Source organism: Clytia hemisphaerica, unplaced genomic scaffold (assembly GCF_902728285.1).
Source record: "Clytia hemisphaerica strain Z4C2 unplaced genomic scaffold, Clytia hemisphaerica genome assembly, whole genome shotgun sequence".
Lineage (NCBI taxonomy): Eukaryota > Metazoa > Cnidaria > Hydrozoa > Leptothecata > Clytiidae > Clytia > Clytia hemisphaerica.
The window spans coordinates 239,637-267,536 of NW_027103621.1; the positions used below are offsets into that span (position 1 = coordinate 239,637).

The 27,900-nt window shown below is 33.9% G+C and overlaps 2 protein-coding genes across 2 annotated transcripts; one reads left to right on the forward strand and one right to left on the reverse strand.

The window, feature by feature from the left end:
* Positions 1-828: 828 nt before the first annotated feature.
* On the reverse strand, positions 829-10,880 carry LOC136802375 (zinc finger protein 502-like). The gene is given in 9 exon segments (XM_067059106.1): positions 829-1,310; positions 1,313-1,361; positions 1,363-2,422; positions 3,116-3,410; positions 4,409-4,683; positions 4,861-5,050; positions 5,841-5,881; positions 6,368-6,544; positions 10,585-10,880. Coding segments are annotated over 9 exon segments (2,313 nt in total). The 5' UTR covers positions 10,688-10,880; the 3' UTR covers positions 829-1,187.
* Positions 10,881-11,507: 627 nt separating this feature from the next.
* Positions 11,508-24,826, forward strand: LOC136802374 (mucolipin-3-like). The gene is made up of 13 exons (XM_067059105.1): positions 11,508-12,376; positions 14,211-14,372; positions 16,261-16,399; positions 16,839-16,905; positions 17,374-17,470; positions 17,714-17,819; positions 18,115-18,233; positions 18,693-18,842; positions 19,155-19,256; positions 21,187-21,309; positions 21,732-21,938; positions 22,852-22,946; positions 23,694-24,826. Exons 1-13 carry the CDS (start codon positions 11,522-11,524, stop codon positions 23,857-23,859), a joined length of 2,388 nt encoding a protein of 795 aa, XP_066915206.1. The 5' UTR covers positions 11,508-11,521; the 3' UTR covers positions 23,860-24,826.
* The last annotated feature ends 3,074 nt before the right edge of the window (positions 24,827-27,900 follow it).

Here is a 27,900-nt window from a genome sequence, read left to right on the forward strand (position 1 = left end):
TTACATAGTGTTCCCGGAAGAAAGCGGAACACTTATCTCGCTGGATCTCAAAATAAAATGAAGCAAAAAGAATTAGATATACGATTTAAAATAATCAAAATGGAAAAATATATTTTTGAAAATATGCTACAAATAGGAACAGTCAGTCGAAATAAAAATTACGATACGAGAAAAATTAATTTTTAAAAGAGGTTTGTTAAAACAAGACATTTTCATAATCAAAATTGTGAAATCGGGAAAAATCAGTTTACAAGATTTGCACCCAAAAAAGAAAGTAAATGTGATTTTGAAAATTCTTGAAAAGGCATTTCGCGAAAATTTACGCTCGCGAAAAAAACCCTGAGAAGCAAATATACTCAAATTTTCCTTTTTGATTGGAGTCTCGAATGTCTCCTTAACTCGAGCTAGTTTTAAAACCTTACTTCATAACTCAAAATTTCCTCAACAATTCGAACATAATTGTGTTCCCCATGCGTGTTCGAGTTACGGAGACTTCACTGTATTAGCATCTAAATGGCTAAGAGAAGTGACATTCCCCGTAAATCATATTTCAAATGTGAGGTACGAGACCATGTTCAACATTAGGACCAACATAGCCCGCAAAGGTTTCTTTTTATTCTCAGCAAACATACAAGTGTTTCTTTAATGACCATTCGATTATTTTTCGAAGGTTTTTATGATTATCAAAATAAAGAAAGCCAGAGAAAAATAGGCTTCTGATCATCCTCTAGCAAAAAAAAGCTTCTTATAGGAAGTATATCTATGATCTATAGAGGTCTGCGAAAAAATAACATAGAAAAATTATATAAAAATGAGACCATATATGAATACAGAGAAGTTTTTAAATCTCTCCAAAAGTTGACGAAAAACCAGTTATCACATATTTTAAGTACAATAGACCAGTTACAATGCAATAACTATTACATATTTATCACAATGGCCTTTCAGTCCTCCCTGAATGGACTAGAGATAAAAATCTTCGATTGAAAATGAAACTACTTATTTCCCATCACACAAACGCTGGATTAAAAGTAAAAGCTATCGCAAGATTTCGAAAACAAGGAAGGCGCTAAATTCATTCATTCAAAAAGCAGCACAAATCTCAAGATTTCACTTTTTCTTGCTTGAGAAAGATTGAAGATTCCTCTCCAGCCGTTCGGGCTTTAAACCCAATGGTCATTGCAGTATTATACTTGTTCGTTAGAATGGGTGCGGTGGTGTCTTTTTAAATCAGACGGAACGCTAAATGCTTTTCCACAAATATCACACTTGTAAGGTTTTTCACTAGTATGAGTACGAAGATGTGTTTTGACAAATCACCAGAACTATTCGAAACTTTTCCACAAATATCACATTTGTAGTTTTTCACCAGTATGAGAACGAAAATGTCTTTGTAAATAGCTTGAATCATTAAATTTTTTTCCACAAATATCACATTTGTACGGTTTTTCACCAGTATGAGTACGAAGATGTTTTGTCAAATCACCTGATTGAATAAATCCTTTTCCACAAATATCACATTTGTACGGTTTTTCACCAGTATGAGTACGAAGATGTGTTTGTAAATGCGGAGTCTGATTAAATCTTTTTCCACAAATTTCACATTTGTACGGTTTTTCACCAGTATGAGTACGAAGATGTGTTTGTAAATGCGGAGTCTGATTAAATCTTTTTCCACAAGTATCACATTTGTACGGTTTTTCACCATTATGAGTACGAAGATGTTTTTGTAAATGCGGAGTCTGATTAAATCCTTTTCCACAAATTTCACATTTGTACGGTTTTTCACCATTATGAGTACGAAGATGTTTTTGTAAATGACTTGATTGATTAAATCCTTTTCCACAAAAATCACATTTGTACGGTTTTTCACCAGTATGAGTACGAAGATGTGCTTGTAAATTCTGATTATGATTAAATCCTTTTCCACAAGTATCACACTTATACGGTTTTTCACCAGTATGAGTACGAAGATGTTTTGTCAAATCACAAGAACTATTAGAACCCTTTCCACAAATATCACATTTGTACGGTTTATCACCAGTATGAGTACGAAGATGTCTTTGTAAATTACATGAAACATTAAATCCCTTTCCACAAATATCACATTTGTACGGTTTTTCACCAGTATGAGTACGAAGATGTGTTTGTAAATTACTAAAACTATTAGAAACTTTTCCACACACAGTACATACAAATGGTTTATTACTACTTATATTAGCATCATTTCCATCATTCGTCTTTCCTTTTCTTCTCACTTTCACATCATTGGTTCGAACGTGTTTCTGTTTTAATTTCGAGTCTGCTTCATTTGATTTATATGAAGACTCTATAGGAAGTTTTCGACAAAATTTCAAATGTTTTTGTAGATATTTATCATGACAGTACGATATGGAACAGTATCTGCATGTGAAGATTGGACCTGAAAGAAAGATAATTAAAAAGAAATCTTACCAAAATAAAAATAAAAATTCGTCAACCGTAAACCGTCTAAAGAACCATAAACTTGATCTGATCATGAATAGTACTTTATAAATGGGATAAATTTTCGCGTGGATTAAATGTCGCGGATAATAGTATTTCAACAATAAGTGTTTATAATTTGGCAGTAAAGAGACGCAAAATCATTAAAATATTGTCTCCCGATAATGCCATTCGGGAAATCAAGTCCCCGCGTAATTAAGCTCAACTGCGAACCCGCGAAAATTTATCCCATTAAAGTAAGTATCTTAAAAAGAATGGCCAACAGAATGAGCAAAAAGCGTTTACGCTGGGTAAACTGATCTAGAATGTCTTGATAACCATACAGAAAACTTAACTAATCTATAATTTATAATGATAAACAGCAAGCTAAGTTTCGTTTTGTGTTATTTTACAACAATTTTAAAGAAAAGAAACATCTACCTTAAGTGGGTAAATTTTCGCATGAACTAATGCTCACGAATCAGCCTCTTTTTCACCGAATTTCCTTTTTGTTTTCCTAGGGGTTTTGGCCAAATTACGAGGACTAAATTTCGCGAAAAGGGTTAAATTCGCAAAAATCGCCAATACCCGCGCCAATTATTTTAATCCACTTAAGGTACTGAAGTTAAAAGGGATTAAAATTATGACTAACCAATATCTTTCTTTTGTGAAAAATCATTTTGTTTCGCCGTGCTATCATTTTCATCATCCTTCATATCCGCAGCAACGATACCAAGGTCTCTGGCGTATTCATCACCATACCAAACCAAAAGCTCATCGCCAATTTTGACCTCTTTGTAAGCCCTGTAATAGATCTGACCATGGTATTGGAAAGCAACGAGATTCTGTTCTGATTCAGTTCTTGAACAGTTGATGTATCTCAACCAGTTTCCGTATTTCTCATCTTTGCCATTAACGTAATAAACAACTCGTCCTTCCTTCATGATCTGAAAATATATAAAATATTTAAAAAACCAATCTCAATAAACTGAAGCTGACCTAATTTTAAATCATCAGTACCAACACAGGAATATTTCGCAACTTAATCAAGTAGGGACTTGATTGTGTCAGAATTAGGCCTCGCGATGCATGTAGTTACTGTAATGATCGCGTTCGAAATCTAACGATGTTCAAAGCTCCAACAGAAAATAGAAACTCAGTCAGTAAAATTTTCATGAAAAAGCTCTAAGATTCTTCAAATATAGATATGAAACATATACATAACGATCATATTTCTAACTCTTGTTAATGTTATGTGTTCTAAATGTTCAATGAAAGCCTTCAGAATCGAAATGTTCTCAAAAGTACTATTTTTTTCTTCAATCAACTTACTTTAATGGGATAAACTTTCGCGGGGATTAAATTTCGCAGTTGGGTCTATCCGCGAAATTCAAAAATTTCGCAGGGACTTAATTTCGCGGGTGGCACTATTGGGTGGCAATATTTTCACAATTTTGTGACTTATACTGTTAAATCATGCATTTTGGTTGTTGAAATACACATTATTAGCGCTTCTTTGATGCCAGTAAACATTCAAAAAGTATTTGTTTGACATATTTTAAATTTAGTTTAGAAAAATTTCGCGGACGAGGCCCTTCCAAATTTCCATTGGGACTTAATTTCGCGGATTTTCGCAGATGACACCCAAATACACGAAATCCGCGAAATTTAATCCCCGCGAAAGTTTATCCTATTATAAAAGCCAAAGTTTAGCCATCTAGGCCCAGTATACAGTTTGAAGAAAAATTTAAGTATGAAATCATTGATCCACTGTTGATCGGCTTTTCCTTCTGCCGACGAAAATTTACCCAAACTGGATGTTTGAAGTATGAAATCATTGATCCATTTTTGATTGACGGCTTTTCCTTCTGCAATGCACGGGAAACCAGTCGGCAATAATTGGTACCCAAACTAGAGTACAATATTGAGACATAGAAGCTTTTACCTCCCACATGTATGATGTATCCATATCATCTTTGGGAATATCAGGTCGAACTTTCTTTCCCTCGTAAGGACCAAATCGTGTACCAGAGTTGAACTGGCGTTTAGCAAAGACACCGAGTCCAGCACCAGGGATATTCGATTCTCTGACTTCCAAACCATCAGGAAGACTTGCTAAACTGCGATTTTCGGTGTTAGGACAATCTTTATCAGCTAACGGAAACAAAGGACCATGAACTGGGCAATCTCCGAAATAAAAATCCTCACATTGCTCACAATCTGGAATAAAAAAAGTCTCCAAGTCAAAATATCTGGGTCAGAGAATAAATTCATGACCCCAACAGAAATAGAATTTTCAAATTTTCATTGCACATTCAACGTGTATGTAATTTTAATATGGATGCTTTTCCGCAGAAACAAAATTTTAACGTTGACCTAATTTACTTGAAAACATACACAAGAAATGGTCTTCATCGGGGACTTGTTGTTCTTTATAACATTTTCTTGCTCCACCACGTTTTGGATATCGACTTGATGATGATGGTTTTGGGTCTTCAGGGATGGGTTTGTTTTCAACGATCTCATTTCTTTCACGATTGCGAATTGGATCCTTGTTTGGCTGTTTCTTGATAGAACTGCTTGTTTCCTAAATTGATGATGTTTTTCATAGAAAACGAATGTAGACATTTGATACTCAAAATCTCTATTATCATTGTCATTATGAAATTTAGTCCATACACTTTTTTTTTTATAAGAACCAGTAAATTTTTGCTGAGGCTCGGCTGTTCTTATCTTTTTGGCACTTTGAGCCTTGAATTGTTCTTATTTTGTTCTAAGGTAAAAAACAAGTTTTGGCTATTTACTCCACTATTTAGAGGATTTTAGAAACCAGTGATTCTTTTTGCTATAACTATAACAAAAAAAAAACGTTACTTTTTAAAATACTTTCAGTCTCTCCACTGCTCTTAAATTGTTCTTATTTTTTGGCATTTTTGAGCCTCATTTTTCTTATAAAAAAAGTGTAATAGATAAAACAGCAGCATAGAAAAACAACAAAAATAAAGGTTGAAAGCCTTTCATGGCGTATGATACCCTTTAATTTTCATGCAGCTTTATTTTCGGGTCATTTTGCAATTTTTGAAATGACCCCCCCCCATTTGATAACCTTTGTGCTACAAAGTGCCAAAATTGGCCAAAACCTTCATTTTCCTAGGGATTTTTAGAAAAATCAGGTCAATAGCACTTAATTATGACCCCCCCCAAATTTGTAGATTTTTATTTGAAGTACCCACCCACCTGCTTATTACGTACAATTAAGCACACAAGAAAAAAAACCTCTAATATAATAATTTCTTGTTTTTTGTCCTTTTTACCTGTATCAGGAAGTCTACTCACAAAATACCATAGAAATTACAATGTGCACAACTTTGACTTACTTTTACTTGTTTGGTTCTTCTAGGCTTACGTTTCTTTGTATCTGTAAACAAAGGAGAAAAAAAATATTAACATCATAAATTAGGGGGGATGGGAATCAAATAAGAAAGGGATTTGGAAATTTTGATCTACTCCATCTTAACAAATTGTCACGGTCTGCTTTTAAGTAAAAATAGTACCATCAAAACACGAAAGTGTTATTTTGTTATTAAAAAACGTTATAATATTTTCATATTGTGAAATTTTTGACTCTTGACTGTATACATTTTGTACTCTTTGATCACTTTAGTAGCGCATAGAGCGAGTTTAGATTTTCTGCAAAAAAAGGGGTAAGGTTTCATTACAGAGGGGGATAGGTATATATAGGGGACAAAATAAACCTTGGGGTGTTCACACCCCTCTGCAAACTATGGTGAGATTGTTTCTACTTATTTCTATCAAGTATACTGAAGGTCGCACTTCAAATCTCTTCAGACTTTCTAAGTAAGTTCTAAATTCTAAAGTGTAATAAAAATTCCTGAATCCTGACCTTCACTCAGTTGTTGTTTACTTGGAACTGGTTTCTGTTGGATTTCTTTTGAAGGAGACCAGTCTTCATCATCTTTGTTGTCATCAGAATGATCTTCATCACTAAGATATGCAAATCGATCTTCAACTTCAATCTTCTCAACTTTCTTTCCAAATACTGGTTGTTTAACTGGAAGACCTGACAATTAATAATAGTTAATATGTCGTGTTTAATTGACAATATCAGCAGCCCGATGACTCAATCAAAATTAGGGCAAAGAAGAAAGTTTCCAAGTTTGGCAACTTTGCACCCCTTATTGAGAAAAAACACCAGAAAAAAGCAATCAGATAGGGTTCAAATTTGATTTCAAAATATGACAATAATGACTGTCAGAATGGGAGGGTATTCAAGTCGGTAAAAAACCTGCAAAAATACAGCTGGAAAAGATGCAAAACATATGCATTTTGACACTAAGGTTATAAACTAACAAAACATCTTATGAAAGGTATTATAATAACCAGACGATCTCAATCGAACGGAATCGACGATCGAACCAGTCGAACCAAATCGAACGCAATCGACCGATCGAAATTCGATTGTCGAACGCAATTGAATCTCAATCGAATAAAACCGTAATTTTCAGATTCGATTGATATTCGATTGCTTTCGATTGATGTTCGATTGCGTTCGATCGTCGATTCATTGTCCCCCGGATTGTTCATCGCATAATTTCTACGGGAAATCAAAAGTAATTTCATTCGGCTTGTGATGTTTCGGCTTGAAATTTGTGCTTGAAAAAATCCATAACGCACGACAGAGTACACACTTTCAAAACAAGAAAATTGATCGCAGTAATTATGTAATTATCATATTATTCTCTAAATCCAACCCCTGTTTTGATCTAAGAAATCCAGCACAGAGCAACACCTCATCAGATCAGTAACAGTAAAGCGAGTAGCTGATAACACAATGACAACTAGAATGAGTGATTAATGCCAAGCTTTCTAGTGAATTCAGAAAATCGGGAACGTTAAGAACCTCTTTTTGCAAATTAAGCTTCAACTAGGGTGGGGCGTCAAATGTCAAAGTCAGAGAATTCAAGATGTAGTGTTTTTTTATGAAAATTTAACCTATTGTGAGGAAGTCCAAAATTAGCCGAACCCCCCTGGGGGTACTGATTCGCACTACAGGCAAAAATTGGAAAAAATGGCATTTTCTGGTCTTTTCAGGCCTGTAAATATGTCAAAACTATTGGAAATCTTATTTTTTTCATTTGCTGTACTAAACTTTATGAAGAAACAAAAAAATAATCATATTGTGTTGAAAATTGTGCCCATTGGAGCCCTAAACGAGCCGTTTTAAGCCAATTTTGGGAAGCAAAATGCTTTTTAAGACCAATTTTGCAAGTTCATAAACTTTAAACTGATTAAATCACATGTCTGAAATTTTCAGAGATGGAAGTCTTCAAAAAAGTCTTTAGATGAAATGAATTTCAAGTTTTTCACTTTTTTCAAAAATTCATAATGGCGTCTTCAAAAATCACTTTTTAGCAAAATAAAATCATATTTATCAAAAAATAGCATTTTTCAAGGCAAGCTTCTACAAACTGAGTTTAAATGCTGACTGAAATTTTTTTCACAGTGATAGTAGTATTCTGGAGATACTCCAGGGAAATCAAAATCATTTGGGTCTGGGATGCGCATCTATGTCCGCCATTATGGAAATAAAATCCCTGCTAAGAGCCATTTTTCAGGCAAAAACCCAAATTTGAACTGAAAAAATCTCTAAAATGACAATAGACATGGGTCGAATATTCTTGCAGTGATAGTATTCTGGAAATACTGCGGGAAAATCAAAATCATCTGGGTTTGGGATTTGGGTATATCCACCCTTTTGGAATTGAAATTCCTGCTAAAACCCAATATTTCAAGCAAAAATCCCATTTTTGACTGGAAAAATCTTAAAAATGGCAATAAACATGAACCTAAAATCTTTTTGCAGTGATAGCCTTCTGGGAATACTCCAGGGAAATCAAAATTCTTTGGGTTTAGGATAAGGGTATGTCCGCCATTATGGAATTGAAATATGTGCTAAAACTGGCTAAAATGCAACATTTCAAGCAAAAACTCCATTTTTGACTAAAAACTGCTCTGAAATGGCAATAGTTTTGGGCCAATAATCTTTTTGCAGTGATATTGACTTTTATAAAAATCATACAAAAACCTTTTAAGAAATTTATCTTTTTGGAAAGAAACTAGACGTGTTGGTAGGGTAGGGCGTCAACAGTCATTTTTGGGGCAAAGTCAAAAAATTCAAGATGTAGTGTTTTTTTATGAAAATTTAACCTATTGTGAGGCATTCTGCGCAATTTTTAAGGTCAGAAGTCCAAAATTGGCCGAACCCACATTTTTCTAATGGCCCCCAAAACAGAGGTTTAGTTTTTTCAAAATATCTTAATAAAAATGCACAGCACCAACTTCAAATTACTAACAATTACTATCAATACGTATGACATTGCCTTAAAAAATTACGACAAAATTTACTTTTCTCTTTAGACTTTATCCACCAGGCTGGAATTAGTGAACAGCATGCCGAATATATTCGGCGCGGCGTGAGGCAGTAATTACTTTTGGCGTATTGGCGTAAGGAGTGAATATGAAGTAAGATATTGGCGTAAGTCAAAGCTTTTCAAGATGAGAGGAGCACTGCCAGGGGGGTCAGTACTAAAATGTAAGACATACATGAGTACTAAAAGGATTTTCGCTAATTTTAGACATACCCCCACCTATTTTTCGAAAATGTTATTTTAGTACACATGTACTAAAATTATTTTGAGCAATTTAACATAGATACCACCCATTTTTTGCCCTTTTACGGCTTTAAATTTACCAAAATGGGGTCATTGTTACAAACCTAGTCGAATTTAGTGCATCAATCTGCAAAATAATAAAAAAAATTTTTTTTATTACTAAACTGTGCTAAACTGTACATAAAAATGTTTTCAAAAAATATTTAAAAAATTGGAAACATTCTTAAAGATTTCTGAAGATTTTTTCGAAAATTCCTGAAAAAAAAAATCAAATTTTTTTCAAAATTGTTAAAAAATGCACCATTTTGGCTGATTTTAGAACAAAATATAAGATTTTTCAAATATTTCTTTAAGGGACCACTCTTTTTGGAATTTTAGTACACATGGTACTAAAATTCTTTTTGAGCTTTTTTGCAGTACCACCACGTCACTAAATGTCATGATGTCTGAGATTTTAGTACCAACCCCCCCTGGCACTGCTATTCCCAGACGATCTCAATTGAACGTAATCGACGATCGAACCAGTCGAACCAAATCGAACGCAATCGACCGATTGAAATACGATTGTCGAACGCAATCGAATCTCAATCGAATATTACTATTACCACAATTTTCAGATTCAATTGATATTTGATTGCGTTCGATTGGCGTTCGATTGATGTTCGATTGCGTTCGATTGCATTCGATCGTCGATTCATTGACCCCCGGATTGTTCATCGCATAATTTCTACGGGAAATCGAAAGTAATTTCATTTGGCTTGTGATGTTTGAGAGCTTGGATGTTGGGAAGCTGCAAGACTAAAGCCAGACGATCTCAATCGAACGGAATCGACGATCGAACCAGTCGAACAACAATCAAACCAATCGAATATTACCCAGAATTTTGACGTTCCATTGAGATTCGATTGCGTTCGACAATCAAATTTCAATGGGTCGATTGTGTTCGATTTGGTTCGATTGTCGATTCCGTTCTATTGAGATCGTCTGGCTGTTCTAACGCCCAATTTCATTACGCCAGGTTTAAAAGTATCCACCTCGCTCTCCCTTGACCGTCATATTAAAAGTCTTTCTTAGAAGTACCAGCAATTCAAGCTCTTTTTCTACAAATTTTGAGCAACTTTTAGGCATAAGAAGATCAAAATCTCAGGGCTTTCGGGGGCTTTGTCCCCTGAACCCCCACCAGGGCTCAGCCCTAGATCCATTGGGGGAATTACCCCCCTGCAATTTCGGCCGCTTTTGCGCAAGCCGAACTTCCTTTGCTTTGGCGTGTACCTCACTTTAATCAAATAACAATTCAGCGTGAACTTTGCATCGTTTTTCCACACTGGTTTATCCAACAAATGGTTATTAAAACTGAGACTTAGTGGCCCCCCAGCCAAAACATTGATTCAATTACATTGAAATTCTAGCTTATGTTATTATTTCTTACCACAGGCTTTCATGAACTCGTAATTTTGCAAAATATTGCGAGCTCTTTCATTCTCAAAATCGCCGATGTTATCAACGTCAACATCTTGGTCGAATGCATCCATACTTGTATCTTTTGAAGAAAAGAACTTCTCTGAGTAATCTGATAAAGGAAGGTAGAAAGACAAAAATGTCTTTGTTAGTTTGTTATGTTGATATCTGTGTCTGTGTCTCGAAATCTTGAGCTGTTGATGGTTGACGTTGTTGGGCAGGGATATTAAAAGTTGACCAGTCGTGACTTTTTCGGGTATGACCGTCTTGCTCCACAATCTAGTTTACTAAAATTCCCGCTCTTTATTTCAGAGGCTACTATTTTAAAGACCATGATTCTTTTATAATTTATCAAATTAAAGAATATAAAATTAAGTTTATTTACATTTCAAGCACTTTTAAATTATTTTATTATTTTATTGTAGCAAAAAAATGATCCTAAATTTAGTGTTGATGTATTATTTTATACTTTTACATAAAGTTTTGTGTCTTTCTTTTACACGAGGAAAAAGGATTTCTGCCAGTGAGTGTGGCCACCGAAAAACAAACATTGTTTACACTTACTAAAAATTTCACAACAAAAGTCCTGCGCTTTTGGCTTTCTTTCTCTTTTTTTGTAAAACTCTAAAACCTCCAGACCTGAAACTGTCATTCAAATTTTTGTCATGGGAAAAAGTCAGGTGACCTAATCCGAAGGCTTGCAACCTAATGCATGAGATTCAATTAATAGATTATTGTCAGTTATGTTATTCATTTCACAACTTTGTCAAATTAAAAGTATAGCTAAAGGCATTTATTTATTTTTTCATTTCATTTTCTTGGCTTTATTTTATAACTGTATAATACAGGTCATTCTTTGTGCTTTCTTTTCTCTATTTTCTCTCTTTTCTATAGTCATATAAAAGGGAATGTTTACAATGAGTTCTGCTGGGACAAATACAGACTTGGATCAACATCAACCAATAGAAAATCTTGTTCAGAAAAATAAAAGTATATACGATGGTGGTGGTGGTGTGTCTGATACAGCTGTGAAAGATATTGATAGTGAGAAAGCAATACATACAAAACCACTGGATGTTGTGTCTCCTAGGGTTGAAAAAGAAACATTAACATGTCCTGACAAGGCATTAGCAGCTCACCATCCTGAAAATGAAAGGATAAATGATGATGTTTTTGCTGATACAACAAATACTAATGTGAATAATAAGACTGCTGAAAGACTCGATTCAACTTCTTCGGATTCAGAAAAAATTGTTACAGATTTGCATAAACAAAATTCCATCTCAGACGTTTTAGTTAGCCCTCCGCCTGTAAGTGCTAATGTTAAAAGAGGAGTTTTTAGCAGAGCTTATTCAGATCCAGTGAATGAGAGAACTCCATTGAACAGCTCTTCTTCGGAAACAAGTTCAGTTGCAAGTGTAGGCTCAGCTAAAAATAAAATGGACTATAAGAGTTTCACAAGAGCAAAATCTGCAGATGATTCTAAAACTTTGAAAAGAGACAATTCTTTGGAAGAGGAGAGTCCAGAGGAAAAAGGCAAAATGAAAAACAGATTCAAAAGTCTTGCTTCATTTGCAACTTTAACAAAATGGTGGAAAAAGAATGTTGATTATAAAAGAAAGAAAAGGGAAAAAATCGAAGAGCGTAAAATGAGGCTAAAGTTACAATATCACTTTATGACACCATTTGAAAAATACAAACTTGGAAGAAAACCTTGGAAACTGGGAATCCAAATCTTAAAGATTTTGATAGTAACAACTCAGGTATTAAATCTTTGGTTGCATGTAATTGTATCTAATTAGTCTGATCCAACCAAATGTATATATTAGCAGATACTCTTAAAGCATTTCTGCTGTAGTTAACAGGGAATATCTTATCGTCCCTCACATTACTAAAGGTTCAATCTCAAAATAAGTCTTGGAAAATTGCCTTTGAGATTGGCCTTTTTGTCATATGAAAACATCGACTATTCCTCTACATGAAAAAAGGGCAATCTCAATCTCAAAGATACTCAGTAGATACCACAGTAAAACTCTAAATTTCATAAGGTATTAATTTTGAGATTAAACCTTAAGTCATGTGAGGTACGTTATGTATAATATTAAGGAAAGGACACTTCGTCTTTCTGGCAGGTGATAACTGAGTGATATCCATGATATCTTGTGTTTTAAGCTCAGCAAATTCTGTTAAGAAATTGCATTATGAGACAAAAAAATATAGTCAAAGATTAAATAATTTTACTGTTAACTGCAATTACAATGGATAGAAAGTTGCGGGGCTTTCAAAGTTTGTAGATATATTAATGGTGGCTTTTATAGATGTTTTAGCGAACACGACAGTTTTTTTAATAACTAATTACTCCACATACATTACTTTCCCTCAGCCAATAAAAACATGATGAATTATCTTGTCTCTAGGTAACTGCTGTGGAGTAATTAATTATTCAAAAGACCGTTGCATTCGTTAAAACAACTTTTAAACTGTGCAGTCATTTTGATGGTAGCTTTTTTAACCATCTACCCTCCTATTGTCGTTGACAAATCAAAAAGGCCAATCACAAAGTTAGTGTCTGAGAAAGCTAAGAGTTCTTCTAGTCTAGCTAGCCTTAAATTTGGGATTGACCCTTTTTGCATAGTGAGGAGGGTCCCATCTACATGAAACAGGGTCAATCTCAAAATTTATGCTCAGACGTACAGAAAAATTCTAAGTTTTTTAATTTTGAGATTAAACCTTTTGATTTGTCAACAGTGCTACGCAAGTAATGAAAATACACCTATCAACCTTAAGCAACGCATTTAGTATTTTAGGAGACTGGTAACGAATTAACAAGGAAAATGTTTGTTTTCGACAAGACTTTTTGACTAAATTGTTAGTTTATCGAAAAATATTTCATTGGGCCAATAATTTAATGACGAAAAGAATATAACCAGAGGTGTCACGTTTTTTAAGACCTTCACTACAAGAGGTCATCATTAGAGTGTAAAAATCTATCAACAAGAGAAAAATTTTAAAAACATTTTAAAAAACAAATTTATATATAATTAGCTGATAAAATTGCAATAAAACAGTTTTGAAAAAGACAAAGGAAAAGCTAAAAACAAAAACATTGAAAAAAATACATAGGAACTAAAGATGCAAATAACTGATTAATAAAAAAGACTACGTCGTGAAAAGCTGTATTGTTTTAAATAACTTTTGCTTTGTACATTAAATTGAAACATTTAATTTATCACTTTCAATGGTATCTTATTTCCTTCACAAGAGCGTTGTCGCAAAGAGTTTTCCTTGTATTTTGGATAACAGTGCCTTGCCTAAATTAATTTTAAGTTAAAATTTATTGGGCAACTCTTTTAACATTTTATTTGAAATGAATTTTGATTTAAATAATTCTTCTTCTATTCAGAAATCTCCCAATACTTTCCTTGAAGGAAAAAAAAATAGGCACAAGGGCTGATAAGGGAACAGTTACTAGGCTACTTCAAATAACTGAAGGGTGTTGATTCCTTTTTTGCTTATATGCTATTATTTGTCTTTATAACTTGAAGAGATTTTCTCAACCTTCCTAGACCAAATAACAAAGATTTTCTTATTGTTTAGGTGATATTGTTTGGAGCTGATCGGTTTGCTTCTGTGGCCTTCATAAAGAACACTCACAAATCCTTCAGATACATGTTTCTAGAAAACTTTGATGGGACTCCAGATTTTTCACTTTATACAAGAAGGCAGCTTGTGAAAACTATATACCATGTTAATAATGTGGTAAGATATTTTTATAACTTTGATAAAAAAATATGTAATTATGCTGTTCAGAACCTTTTTTTATTTAAACTTAAAAGTTGTGTTTATCATCTAATTGTTTTTCCAAGCTTAGTGAGGTCTGTTAGCACAAAAATACTTCAGATGGTGATAAAAGTATGAAATTTGACACAGAAGATCCTTAGAGAGTCTAAAACTTAATTTTGAACAGTAACACCATATTTTCCTACTTGGCCACCTGCCAGATGACATCATCAGGTGGCTGGGCAAATATTAATATTTTGTAAATATTCAAAATCTGATGGTTTCAGTGGAAAGAACATGAAATTCTGATGAAAACATAATGAGGTATAAAACACGCCTTGAAAATCTTTTTATCAAAAGTTATGGAGATTGAAAGTTTGACGTCATCAAACGAGCCTTTCCAGGGAAAACCTAAAAATCCCCTAATAACGGAACTAGATGACCAAATTTGGTGTTTTATACATGAATCAATGTCAAAAATCGAAGTTCCTTCTGATGCTTGGGTCTAGACGACATAGGAAGACTTAAAACATCCAAAAAAAATTAGTTGGTTGTACACTGTGTTCCTGAAGGAAAAACGCTGCCTTGATTTGCCTTGTAAACCTCAAAATCCAAGTTTTAGTATTCCTTAGAATTTAGAGCTTTTAATTCAATTTGAACATCAGAATCGGAAAGAGCAATGAATTTTGATATGAATTCATGTTTAAAACATCAAATTTGGTCAATTTGTTCCAAAATTACGAGGTTTTTAAGTTTTGCCTGGGAAAGCTTGTGATGATTTTTAGGGCCAAAAGTTTGGGAATTAATTCCGGATGAGTATAGAGATATAGTTAGTCTAGCAAGCTAGACGACTAATTTATACATGGTAAAAAGTAATGAATGGAACAATTTTAGTCGTCTAGAAACCTTTGTGCACTAACTCCAAACAAAAGAAAAGTGTCAATATTGCAATTATAATTTTTTCCTGCTCAAAATAATTCTTGAGAAAAAAGAATATGTGTGGATTTGTGTATTGAAAGTTTTTCATTTGAGTTGATTTCGTTTTGAGAGTTTGTTGTTGCTTGATAAATTGTTTTCTCGCTCGCTACGCAAGTTTCTGCGTAGCTAGCCCCTGTATCTATAAGGCTGGAACACCGGATTCTTCCAGTCGTTTATACAAACTAAATCCCGTATTATTATTGTTATTATTATTAGTATTACACGCATTATAAACGACTCCAGTCTAAGATATAGTTGATCTTAGTATTTTTAAGGAAAAGATTAAGCAGTGGAGGCCTACATCATGCCCGTGTAGAAACTGCCGGACCTATATTGACGGTGTCTGCTTTTTGTAATCACCTTATAAATTGTAAAGTAGCGTTGACTTTTATTGGCCTTTGTTGCTACCTGTTCGTCAACTTGAAATAAACTATTACATACATACATACATACATACATACATACATGACGTCATCACAAAACTTTCAACCTCCATAACTTTTGAAAGGAAGATTTTCAAGGCATGTCTTATACCTCAATTTTCATCAGCTTTTCATGCTCTTTCCGCTGGAATATTTTTAAAAAAGTAAATTTTTGCCCAGCCACCTGATGACGTCATCTTGCAGGTGGTCAGGTGGCAAAATTTAGTGTTACTACTGTTTAAAATCAAGTTTTAGACCCTCTAAGGATCATCTGTGCCAAATTTCATGCTTTTATCACCATCTGAAGTATTCTTACGTTCTTATGTGTTAACAAACCTCACTAAGCTTTAGCTTTAGTCTTAAAAAGTTTGTTTTCAATCTTATTCATTGAAGTAATTTGGAGATCTCCTAAGTATCTCCTAGTATCATCTAGTAACAACCACTTACATATTTTCTTTTTCTTTTAGTATCATAATATAACAGAAACACCTATTGGACGTTATTGGTATCCTTCGCATCCAATGGAACCTGTTGAGTTGTGTGAAGTTATATACAGACTCCATAATGAAAGCCAGAAGATTGATTACAACCAAGATCCTATAAAAGGTAATAAAAAGGAGGAAAAATGGCTGCTGGTAGTGTGTGTGCAATAAGGGACGGTCTCTCTAAGGATTAAAAGAATGAGAAAATCTTAAGGTCAGGGTCAGAAAATTTTCGAAATTGAGAAAAACGTTTTCTCTTAGGGTAGTCTGCACGCATCCCCTCTGATATGTTTTGATATTTTGTCTAGTCATTCAAATTTTTAATTCAAATTTAATGAAATTTAAAATAGAAAACTTACTAAAATATCAAGTTTCTAAAACTAAAAAACACAACTCTCTGGTGAGAATTTTATGCACGTTGCGCATCCCCCCTATATCAAAATATATACGAGCAGATGCGTGTAGCTTACTCTAAGGGTTGCTTTTCCGTCTGCAAACACCTAATATTTTGCCAACTGCCAACCCCCTGTATACGCACATCCACTGTTCTTTTTTTTCTTTAGTGTGTCAATCTGTATCAAAACATTCCAACTTTACCAACATGCTAGAGAATGTCAACTACTTTGATAGGTATATACAGCTCTTTCTGTTCTTTCATTTTGCAATTTTGCAATAGTTCATTTCCTTAGCAATATTGATTTAATACATCAATTCATACCCTCAAATATATCCTAAGATATCCTATAAGTGAAACATAAAGAGTCTTGTGTAACCTGGTGTAACCAAATTAAAATAAAACATGACACAGTTTTTTTTGAAAAACTATGATATCCTACAAATATTCAAAAATAATTTGAAAGGAAGAATATTATATATCTTGAGTTGAGTGGGGTGCTGGTCTAGCTTCGGACCTCATGTGATATGACATATAATGCAAGCGAGATTAGATTTAGTGATTATTGATTTAGTGTAATGCATGTGATAGGTGTTCTCTTTTATCTTCTGTGATTCATAATAGTCAGATTCTTTCAAAAGGTATGTTATGGTCCACATGTTAAACCTTTTTGGGATTTTCAAAGTCTTTTTCTTTTAATTTAGGGTTGTTAGAATGACAATCAAATTTGATCTGATTGGGATTTACCTGAATGCATTGATTCTTGGTCACAAGCCTGAATGCATGAAGCTGAAGATAGCTGTACGTTAAAATTTGTTTTGATACTTTAGAGGCTTGGATTTTCAAAGCTTTCATATAAATAGGCGCGACAGGGCTCGGAGAAATCTTGAGCACGTTATTTCTTAACTAGCTACCCCATTTCTCAGTTGTAGTATAACTTTTCTGTTTCTAATTTTCTTCTTTGTGGAAAGCATGGAATTTCTGATACTGAAGAAGAAAATTAGAAAGAGAAAAGAACTTAAAAAGACCTTTCTTTGTCCATAGATCAAAATCGATAATTCAAAGCACGATGGAAGGTTGAGAATTGTTTTGAAGATTAAAGAGCATTTATTGATGAAATGTCATGATCGAAATTATGTCTTTGATTCTGGTAAGATTGGCCATATCGTACAAATCCATTTCATCATAGTTATATGGGAGAAGCTTTGTGTTGTTTTGTAACAACCTATGTATCTGTTTTAAAATATAACAAATATTCCACCTTAGAAGCTTGACCTTTGTTATTTAGGGCTTTTTCAATCCTTGTTCTTTATTTCAAAACATAGGTTACTATGAGCTAGTATAGCTTTTGATTATGTAAAATTATAAACTAATAATAAACTCAAGAGGAGGTTTGAATTCAAAAATTTGGAAAGTTTAAGTAAGCTTTTTTTCAAAAATTTCAGGATCAGACCACACAATTCAAGGCATTTTGATAGCCTTTGATGCGCTTGTTATTACTGTATGTTTCATATCTCTGGTGCTTTGTTTAAGATCTGTTATCAAATCAATCATTCTTGCACAGGTAGGTTTAAGAGTCCTCATCATAGTTGTAATTTTGTTGATTCAAACCAGCCTTAGGTTTTTTTCATTTGAAGAATTTAAAGATAACAATAACTTCAATCCCAATCGTAGTAAGAGAAACATTTCAACAGAATTTATGTAGAATATCTATAATAGTAGAACTTTTCAGAATTTTTCTTAAACCTCACCCTTCACCCTTGGACATTCTGACAAAAAATATGGAAGAGATTGATAGATTTTTGGGGTCTCACCTGAACCCCCTCCCCTGAATGGGCTTGAAATCATTAGTTTTTGTGAATGTTAGTAAAACTGTAGAACTTTCAAAAAAAGTCATTTGGTCATTTTGGTTTTTGGACCTACCCGGAGGTCCTATAAATTGACCTATTGCTATTCAACTTTTATCATCAGGTAGGTCCATTCAGCATCTAGCTTAACTTAACTCACTCTTTTTAATTCCTAGGCTGCAGAACAATATTTTGAAGAATATAGACACGAAAGGTTGACGAAATGGGATCTTGTTGAGTTGATTAATAAGTGGTTTCCAGTGATAGCTTTAAGTGACTTGCTATCAATCACTGGTAGTATATACAAAATCTATGTGGACAGAAGAGTAAGAATTTAAAAATTGATTCAAAAAAATATTTTGATGTTGAGGGACTTTTTGGATTTTAAACTTTGTTTTAATTACCCTTTTCATTTATTTATTTTTATATGGGTTCCCTGGTTCAAAATAACCGTTTTAAGTGAGTTGGGCATATTGTCCGATTAGGGTTGCTCATGTTTGAATGTTATAATTTGTGGGTTGGACTAGAAGCAATTAAGGCCGGTCAGTGTCAGATGTTCAACTGTTTTTTCAAATAATATATCAAAAGTAACAGTAAAAGTAAATAAAAAATTATCACAATTTTCTGACATTTTTCAGGATATCATGTATTACAACGTGACCAGTGTGTTTCTTGGTGTTGGTGTCATCTTGGTGTGGGTTGGTTTGTTGAGATTCTTCACGTATGTCAAAAACTATAATGTAAGTGAAAATAACAATATAATTACACACTGCTTGATCTCCCCTTTCAAGACGACTAAATATGAAAAATATCAACTGAAAATATTCTTCAAAAATCTTTTGGAAGGGGGAGTTGTCATGAGCATCATTCTGTTCTGGTTAGGAATTGAAAAAAGAAATCTACCTTATTTGCAAAGTATTTACCTTTCAAAACACTTTGATGTGGTATATGCACAGCTGGCACACAACGTTGTTTCAACGTTCATTTAACGTTATATGGACGTTGTGAACGTCATTTAAACGTTGAAACAACGTTGTGTGGCAATCAAAACACTCAATATTTTCTAAACTTCAGAAGCGTAGTAGCCAATGGAACCCCATAATAACAACAACTCCTGGCTGCTGGCGGAACTTTTTGGACCTACCCGGGTGGGGTGGAGGTCCTATAAATAACCTGTGTTCGTTAGTTAGTTAGTTACCAGCTTTTCTCGAGATTGGATCATTAGTTTTTTCTGACCATAAACCCTCTAATGTGACGGAGCCCGATTTTCGAAAATAAAATCTTTTGGGCAAATTTGGGCCAAAAAACGGCTTAAAAACGGGTTTTTTGGACTTTGTGAAAAATTGGATCATTTATTTTTTCTGATTTTTAGCATGAAAGTAGGGTACAATCATAGCTAAAAGATGGCTCAAGCAGATTTTTGGCTCAAAAATTGCATTTTTATCTATAAGAAACCACTTTTAATAAGAATACATCAATGTTCTTAGCCATATTATTATTATTATTTTTATTTTTAAGATGAAAATGTCACGGTGGAGGGTAATGATTTGAGTTTTCTAGAAACACTTATATTATTTTTTGGCTGAAAAACGAATCTTTATCTTTAAGAATCACCAATTATAAGCATAGATCAATGTTCTTAGCCAAATTATTATTTTATTATTATTTTTTCTAAACAAAGAAAATGTCACCTTAGAGCGCGATGATTGAGTTTTTTCTGTAAACACTTATTATTTTTTTGGCTGAAAAAACGAATTTTTATCTAAGAATCACTATTTATAAGCATAGATCAATGTTCTTAGCCAAATTATTATTTTATAATTATTTTTTCTAAACAATGAAAATGTCACCTTAGAGTGCGATGGTTTGAGTTTTCTGTAAACACTTATTATTTTTTTGGCTGAAAAACGAATCTTTATCTATAAGAATCGCTATTTATGAGCATAGATCAATGTTATTAGCCAAATTATTTTTTTATTATTACTTTTTCTAACAGAAGAAAATGTCACGGTAGAGCGCGACGGTTTGAGTTTTCTGGACTCTTTATTTATTAAGCTGTGCATTTTTCTGATAGTGGTTTTTATAAAGAAAAGCGCTTAATAGCTTTTTTATTTCTTTTTCAAAAATCTTTTTCAACAGTGTCGATAGATATGCTTTCATTTTCTTTATTTTTTTGTGTATTTTGACCCAGTTATGTCTTATGTGTTTCAATGTTCACTGATTAGTTTGATAACCAGGTAGGTCCATAAAAGTATCGCTTGTTCTTTTTTATATTTTTTGATGGCGCTAGGTCCAGTGAAATAGAATAGGGGCAATTGACGAGGTCATCATTTTGAACGAAAATGTTAAAATTCCAAATACTAACAAAAAGCTGCTTAAAGTTGAAAAATACTACCTACAACTACTAATTGCGCCATCCAGTCTATAAAAAAGCACCGGGCTAATTGAACCATCATTTTTATCAAGATGATTATTTGGATTACCAAACCTTGGAAATGGAAAGGTTTCTGCTCAAAATTGAATTCCCAGCTGGCACATAACGTTTTTTCAACGTTAATCTAACGTTATATGGACGTTATGAACATCAGATAAACGTTGAAACAACGTTGTGTGCCAGCTGGGTTTCCTCAAGGATAATCCCTTTCATCTTTTTACTTTATCTTTCTGCAGGCTTTATTGATCACGTTGTATGTAGCAGCACCCAATCTGTTGAGATTCATGTTTTGCGCTATGTTTATTTTCTTTGGATTCACTTTCTGTGGATGGGTTGTGCTTGGAGCTTACCATGAAAAAGTAGGTTGTTAAAGTCCATTCACTTAAAGGTTTTATTTTTTCATAAGTGTTCACGTTTCATATCAGACACATGTTTCATATCAGGACTGTCCTATTGTTATATTATGCTGATATATAAGCAAAATATGTTTTCCTTTTCCTCTCTCTAACCAATCTTTCTCCACATATCCGTCAATTCAATATCAAAAAGCTTGTGAATTAAAGTTGATGAGTAAGGCAACGATATCATTCTTATTTAAAAACAAAACCTTTAAGAGTACACAACGAATGCTTAAAATATAACATCAAAGTACTTCTCTACAAAGAAATGGAAGGTTCAAAAAATAAAAAGTTTATTCCTTTCCAGTTCTTTCCTCTTCATATTTCATCATAAAATATCATCAGAAAAAATTGAAATTATCAATTTTATCTTTTTTTTTCAGTTCAAGACGTTCTTAACAACAGCCGAATGTTTATATTCCCTTGTAAACGGTGATGACATGTACCCTACGTTCTCATCAATGCCATCACGTAATATCTCCATATGGGTGTTTAGTAAAATCTATCTCTACATATTCGTGTCTCTCTTCATTTATCTGATCTTGAGTACCTTCATCTCCATCGTTGGTGACGCGTATGAAAGATTAAAGGTGAGTTTGATTATAGCTACATTATCGACCCTTTTTATGTCGGCTCTTATTACACCAAATTTTTTATCAGTTTTAGCCCTAATTTCTTTCCGATCCCTTACACCGGCCTCCCTTATAACGCCAGTGACGAAAAATAACGCCAATGAAGGCCGGCTCAAAAAAGGCTGATAACCTTATACACAATGAAGTATAAGCCCGAAGGGCTAGAAGTCAATCTCCTTGGTAGGGTTGGAAGCCAACAAATCCTACCAAAGTTGCGCGGCCTTGAGCGGCTCGCCTAGTTTTTACACAAATGACAGAATGAAACTAAAATTTACCGCTAAATTTCGAAAAAAATATCAATCGTAAACAAAGGAATTGCTAGATTCAATCTGTCGTCAAAAATGCGGCGCATTTTTTAAGGCTTTACTTTTTCTTGCCTGAGAAAGGTTAGAGATTGAACTCTAGCTATTCGTGCTTTAAACTCAATGCTTATACAGGAATAAGATAAAGCCTGGAAATTCTAAAAAAAATAATTTTTTTTTCAAGAATTTTCAGGGAAAACCTGAATTCGTATTCTGCTGTATCTATTTTCCAAATTTACTGTTTCAGAATAGCTTGTAGTTTATGGTATAATGTCTCTTGAGTGTCGAACGAAGATGACATCCCAAATCTTCACAAATTTCAAAAGTCAACTCGCCTGAGAGAAAATTTCAAAATTTCAGTGTTGGTTTTTTTTTCAGAGAAATTATACCTAATTCTTCTCTTTTATTCTGAACCTAAGGTTTTGGTAGTAAGCTACTTTTTTATTATTCCGATTGACATTTTAAAATTTCCGGGGTACCGACCTTCAAATCAAGATTCTAACGGAATGTGACGAAAATAAGCTGAGTTCTATTTTAATGCCTAACTGAATTGCATTTTATTTCTTAAGGATTATGGAAGGCTACCACCTACCCGAATCGAAAGGTTTATATCTGGTCGAAAAAGTCCGAAACGAAGATCAAAACATGCTGCTTGTCAACGATGGTAAGTTATTACAAAAATAAACATGTAAATACTGGTAGCACTTTAAATGACTATAACCTTTGATCGTTAAATTTTAATTAGATTTGTAAAGTCTAATTTTGAATTTATGTGAATTAGGACTGGGTAAAGCTTTGAAAGCAGTTCCCATTTTGGCGTTTATTTTGATACCCCGTCTATTAGGTTCCCGAAATTACATCAGCCTATTTCATAGGATTTGTGTATCTATTACATGCTATGTTATATTCGATTTAAAGGGAAAAAATGCACAAATTTGTGCAGATTTCCCTTCGAGAAAGACTTTGAAAAAATTGATTTTTGCCACCATTAAATTGACTTGGGAATTCAGGAACTCTTTTCCATTGTTTTTGCTTTTGCAAAACTTATAACCTCAACCAGTCATCAACCATTAAAATTGATTACTGCAATGACGTAGAAAAATATCATGTGCTCAACACACGAATCCTATGAAATAGGCTAATTATATGTTTTTGTACCCAATATGTTACCATTATTAGTCCGTATAAAAGACCCCGGTCTGGAAGCCTTTTTTTCTTTCGATTGTTTCTTACTTGAAATCAGGTTTGAGAAATTAGTTTGTTTTGCTCACTTTTGACCATGTGATCAAATCTCATAAGGAATACTTGTTAACGTGAAGAAAAAGCTAACAAAAAGTTAAAACAATAAGCTTTTTTTATACGGACTATTATGTACTCGTGTCTTATTTTTCCTATTTTCGTTTTATTTTAGTGAGCGTGAACAAGGACTTGGTATGGTTAGTGATCAAAGCAATGATCCATTGGATAGTGCGAGGTCTGGTGACGAAAGTGCGGACGAATCTTTTGGTGGAGGTTTGTTAAGCAGAAGAGTGTTCACTAATAGTCAATTGTCTTTAGTATCCGCTTCTTTGGAATAAAATTATTTAGATTATCTTTATTGATATATACTGTCATTTAGGGTAAGATCCCTCTTCCTGAACTAAGATTGGGCTTTTCTAGAAAAAATTTGAATTGGAGGATATAACGTTTTTTGGAAATTTATCCCCGGGACGTTGTGAATTTTGATCCCCCCGGGCAAGTATCAATTGACACCCGGACATTCAAAATCACCCTTAATCAGAGCAAGTTTGCCCCTAAAACAAGGCAGATTTTGCAGATTTTTAACTACCCCCCAGGACAAAATATCCAATATATCCTCCACCCCCCATGTACGAAGATTTTCTGAAAGAGACCATTCCACTGACTTTCTTCTGGGGAATTTCCGTTGGAAAAATCCCGGGATAGCCGGCATAAGATTAGAAATTATTTTTTCAAAAGTGTACGAAAAATCTTGTATTGAGTGAGGAAACTGTCCAACTTTCCAAAGTTCTTTTTTCAGCTACCCAGATTTCAACTTTCAACTACTAAATTATTTGTGAAATGTCTACCCAAATGACGTTATTAGGCCAATCTGTTGTCTTTTCCCCGATAATGAATTTGGCGAAATGTTTAGGATCTTTAGAGATTTTTTGAAGATGAAGATCTTCTGCTTATGTTATTTTAAATAATTTAGTAATTGAAAGTTGAAATCTGGGTAGCTGAAAAAAGAACTTTAACCTTATAGGCCTTTTTGATTATAATACAACAAATTATCTCCATTGTTTATTTTGCGTCGATTTTTCCTGGCGTTAGAAAGTCGGCCGCTCAAAAGTAGGCTCCGAGTTATTCAATTTTAACCAACAGATTCTATTTAACACTTAAATAAAAGGAATTTAGATTTTGAGTGCTAATTAAACTCCTTGAATTCTTTATTACAAATTTTTTATATGATAGTTTGGAAAATAATGTTATTTGTAAAATATATTAGGGTAAATTTTTAAAAATTTAAATTGAGTTTTAAACTTAGATTTGTTTGATGTATGACTCGGTGAAGCGTGTAACGATTCCTTTGAAAGCACACTTTGAAATTGATTTTTGTCATGGCATGACGACAGAATTTTGTGGTATTAACTCACTAAAGATTAAATTATATGAAATATCTTTTCGTGAGTTAAACCATAATGTTTGTTTTCCTTTCAAAATTATGTAAATCTTATTGGTTAAAAAGTACATCACGTGACTTTCCGTGGCGAGGAATGAAGGTCGCATATCATTATAAATATTATAGTATATTCTCGGGTGCCTTATAAACGGTGGGGGGAGGGGGGTGGAAAAATTCTCAAAACTTGATAAGCAGGGGGGCTAAAATAAAAATGTCCTGGGTTAAAAACGAAAAGCTGGTGGTGAAAAAAGGAAGCTAATACAGTAGAATTAGGGCAAAAAAGGGAACTTTCAAACGCAAAAAATAATTAACGGAGGGGGACGCTTATTAGGTACCTGAGAGTATTTGGCTTAGTACATTGTTTGCTACTTTGGTATGTTTCCCGCGCTACTAGTAAACTGACAAACAATGATTAGATGATTTTTGGTCTTGTAAGAATAACCATTAATAAGCATTTACCACATAGTGTCATTTATGCATTATTTGAATTATACTAGGCCTTTTACCTTATATTCATATTCATATATAAAATTTTGATTAACTGAATAAAAACGAAAAATTCCTTTTAATAGTATGTGATGGTGTATCTTATAGACTGGAGTCGTTTATAATGCATGTAATACTAATAATAAACACAAATAATGATACGGGATTCAGTTTGTATAAACGACTGGAAGAATCCGGTGTTCCAGCCTTATAGATACCGGGCCTAGCTACGCAGAAACTTGCGTAGCGAGAAAACAATTTATTAAGCAACAACAAACTCTCAAAATAAAATCAACTCAAATGAAACATTTTTAACACACAAATACACATACATTTTATTTTCAAGAATTTTTTTTGAGCAGGAAAACATTTTAATTGCGATATTGACACTTTTTTTTTGTTTGGAGTTAGTGCACAAAGGTTTCTAGACGACTAAAATTTACTTTATTGCTTTATTTCTAATATGTCTGAATTAGTCGTCTAGCTTGCTAGACTATGTATCTTAAAGCTTTTTTGTGCTTTTTGTTAATTTGATGGGTTTTTTGAAATTATTTTTTGAGAAACTAGTTGGTCTTGGAATCGAGTAAATAAGACTGTTTTTTTTCACATCTTGAGAGTGGACGATGTGGACGAACTAAAATCAGTCTTTTAGCCTTTTAAAATGTTTAAGATAACTTTTTACCAACTGGAAAAAAATGAAAAAATTATTTTAAGACGCCCTGGATATTTTTTTCAGATAACTCCCTGGAAATATTAGCACATCCCCTGTATCGATATAAAATGTACAGTAAACTTTTATCTTCATTTTATATATTTTTTTCTCCCGAAAAGTAGCTGCAAGGAGAAGAACGATATCCGGGGCGTTGATTTTAAAGCCCGCCCGATGAAGGGCTATAGAATCTCTGACCTTTCCCTGGCTAGAAAAAGTGAAGCCACTTATTTCCCATTCATCCAGAACGCGCCGCAATCATGACAACAGACTGTATCTCGCGGTTTCTTTGTTTTTGAGGACTGCATTTTTTTAATCTAGCGATAAATTTTACTTTTATTCTGGTGTTTGTGTAAAAACCACGCGCGGGCGTTCTGGATGGGAAATAAGTGGCTTCATTCTTCATTCCATCCAGGAGTTTTGATCGAGTCTTTCCTTCGGGCTTGGAAGTGAGTGTGATTATTTACGTGGGTCCCGTGCCCTCGTAGGTCCCGTTGGTCCCGTGCCCTCGTGGGTCCCGTGGGTCATCACGTGCCCTCGTGGGTTCGTCCCCCCGTGGGTCCGAAAAAAAAACCCGTGGGTCCAAAAAAAAAAAGCCGTGGGTCCGAAAAAAAAAACCCGTGGGTCCAAAAAAAAAACCCGTGGGTCCGAAAAAAAAACCCGTGGGTCCAAAAAAAAAACCCGTGGGTCCGAGAAAAAAAACCCGTGGGTCCAAAAAAAAAACCCGTGGGTCCAAAAAAAAAACCCCGTGGGTCCAAAAAAAAAACCGGTGGGTCCAAAAAAAATCCTGTGGGTCCAAAAAAGAAATCCCGTGGGTCCGAAAAAAAAATCCAACTTCGTGGATTTCATTGGTTGGTTTGGTTCCGGAAAAATAAATGTCTTGAAACATTCTTTTGTTTGCTTGTGTGTTTTAAACTGCGGGTTGGTTTTAGATATTATTGTCTGCGGGAAAAGTGTTCGAAAGTCTTTTTCTCGAGTTCATTCTCGAGGTAGGACAAAACAGTCGAATATCAACTCTTTCACTACCGCCAGAAAGAGAAAGTTTCCGGATTCTAGCAATCGACAAATGAGAAAGTTTCTTGCAGGGCGATTTCTCACTGTTGAAAAGACTTGCTTCATTTTTGCTTTAATCGAAAGTAAACTTCATTAACTTTGAAGAGACCCCTAATCAGACCCAAATCAGGCGATCACGCTAAATTTCAAGTTCAATCACGAAAAATGACCAAATCGAAGTTCATCACGCAATTATCGGCAATACATACAGAGTAAAATTTTGTTTAATCACGCATCACGCTCCAAAATTTTGTCAAATCGTGATCATGTTCTAACTTCCAATCGCACAATCAAGCCAAAAAAATTCGGAATCGCGCCATCACGCTTGAAAAACCCCCCGGTCACGCCATCACGCAAATCGCTGGGGAGGCCTCTCTTTGAAGAAAATTCAGTTTCAAAGCGAGTGGATGTTTCTATCAGAGGCTATAAGGTGAAGAAGACGAAAAAAAAAAACATACTAACATACGAACATACATATGTAACTAAATTTAACGGAAGGAAGATTGCAAACAAAAATTGGCAGATTTTGCGAGAACTTAATTAGCTGAAATTTTTGAAACTTATAATTGTTAAATATTTCCTATCTATATAAGAAATATTTGTTAAAACGGTAATTTTTCTTCTCCTTCTTCAAGTCTAACGCTCGGTTTTGGTCAATTTCTTGAGTTTGTACATGAGTCTCTTTTTAAA

Bases quoted from the DNA above. Each gene is read 5' to 3' on its own strand.
- LOC136802374 (XM_067059105.1), top strand. From the start codon at position 11,522: ATGTTTACAATGAGTTCTGCTGGGACAAATACAGACTTGGATCAACAT. The intron at 12,377-14,210 runs GTATTAAATCTT...CTTATTGTTTAG, and splicing joins TTTTGATAGTAACAACTCAG to GTGATATTGTTTGGAGCTGA. The intron at 21,939-22,851 runs GTGAGTTTGATT...TTATTTCTTAAG, and splicing joins ACGCGTATGAAAGATTAAAG to GATTATGGAAGGCTACCACC.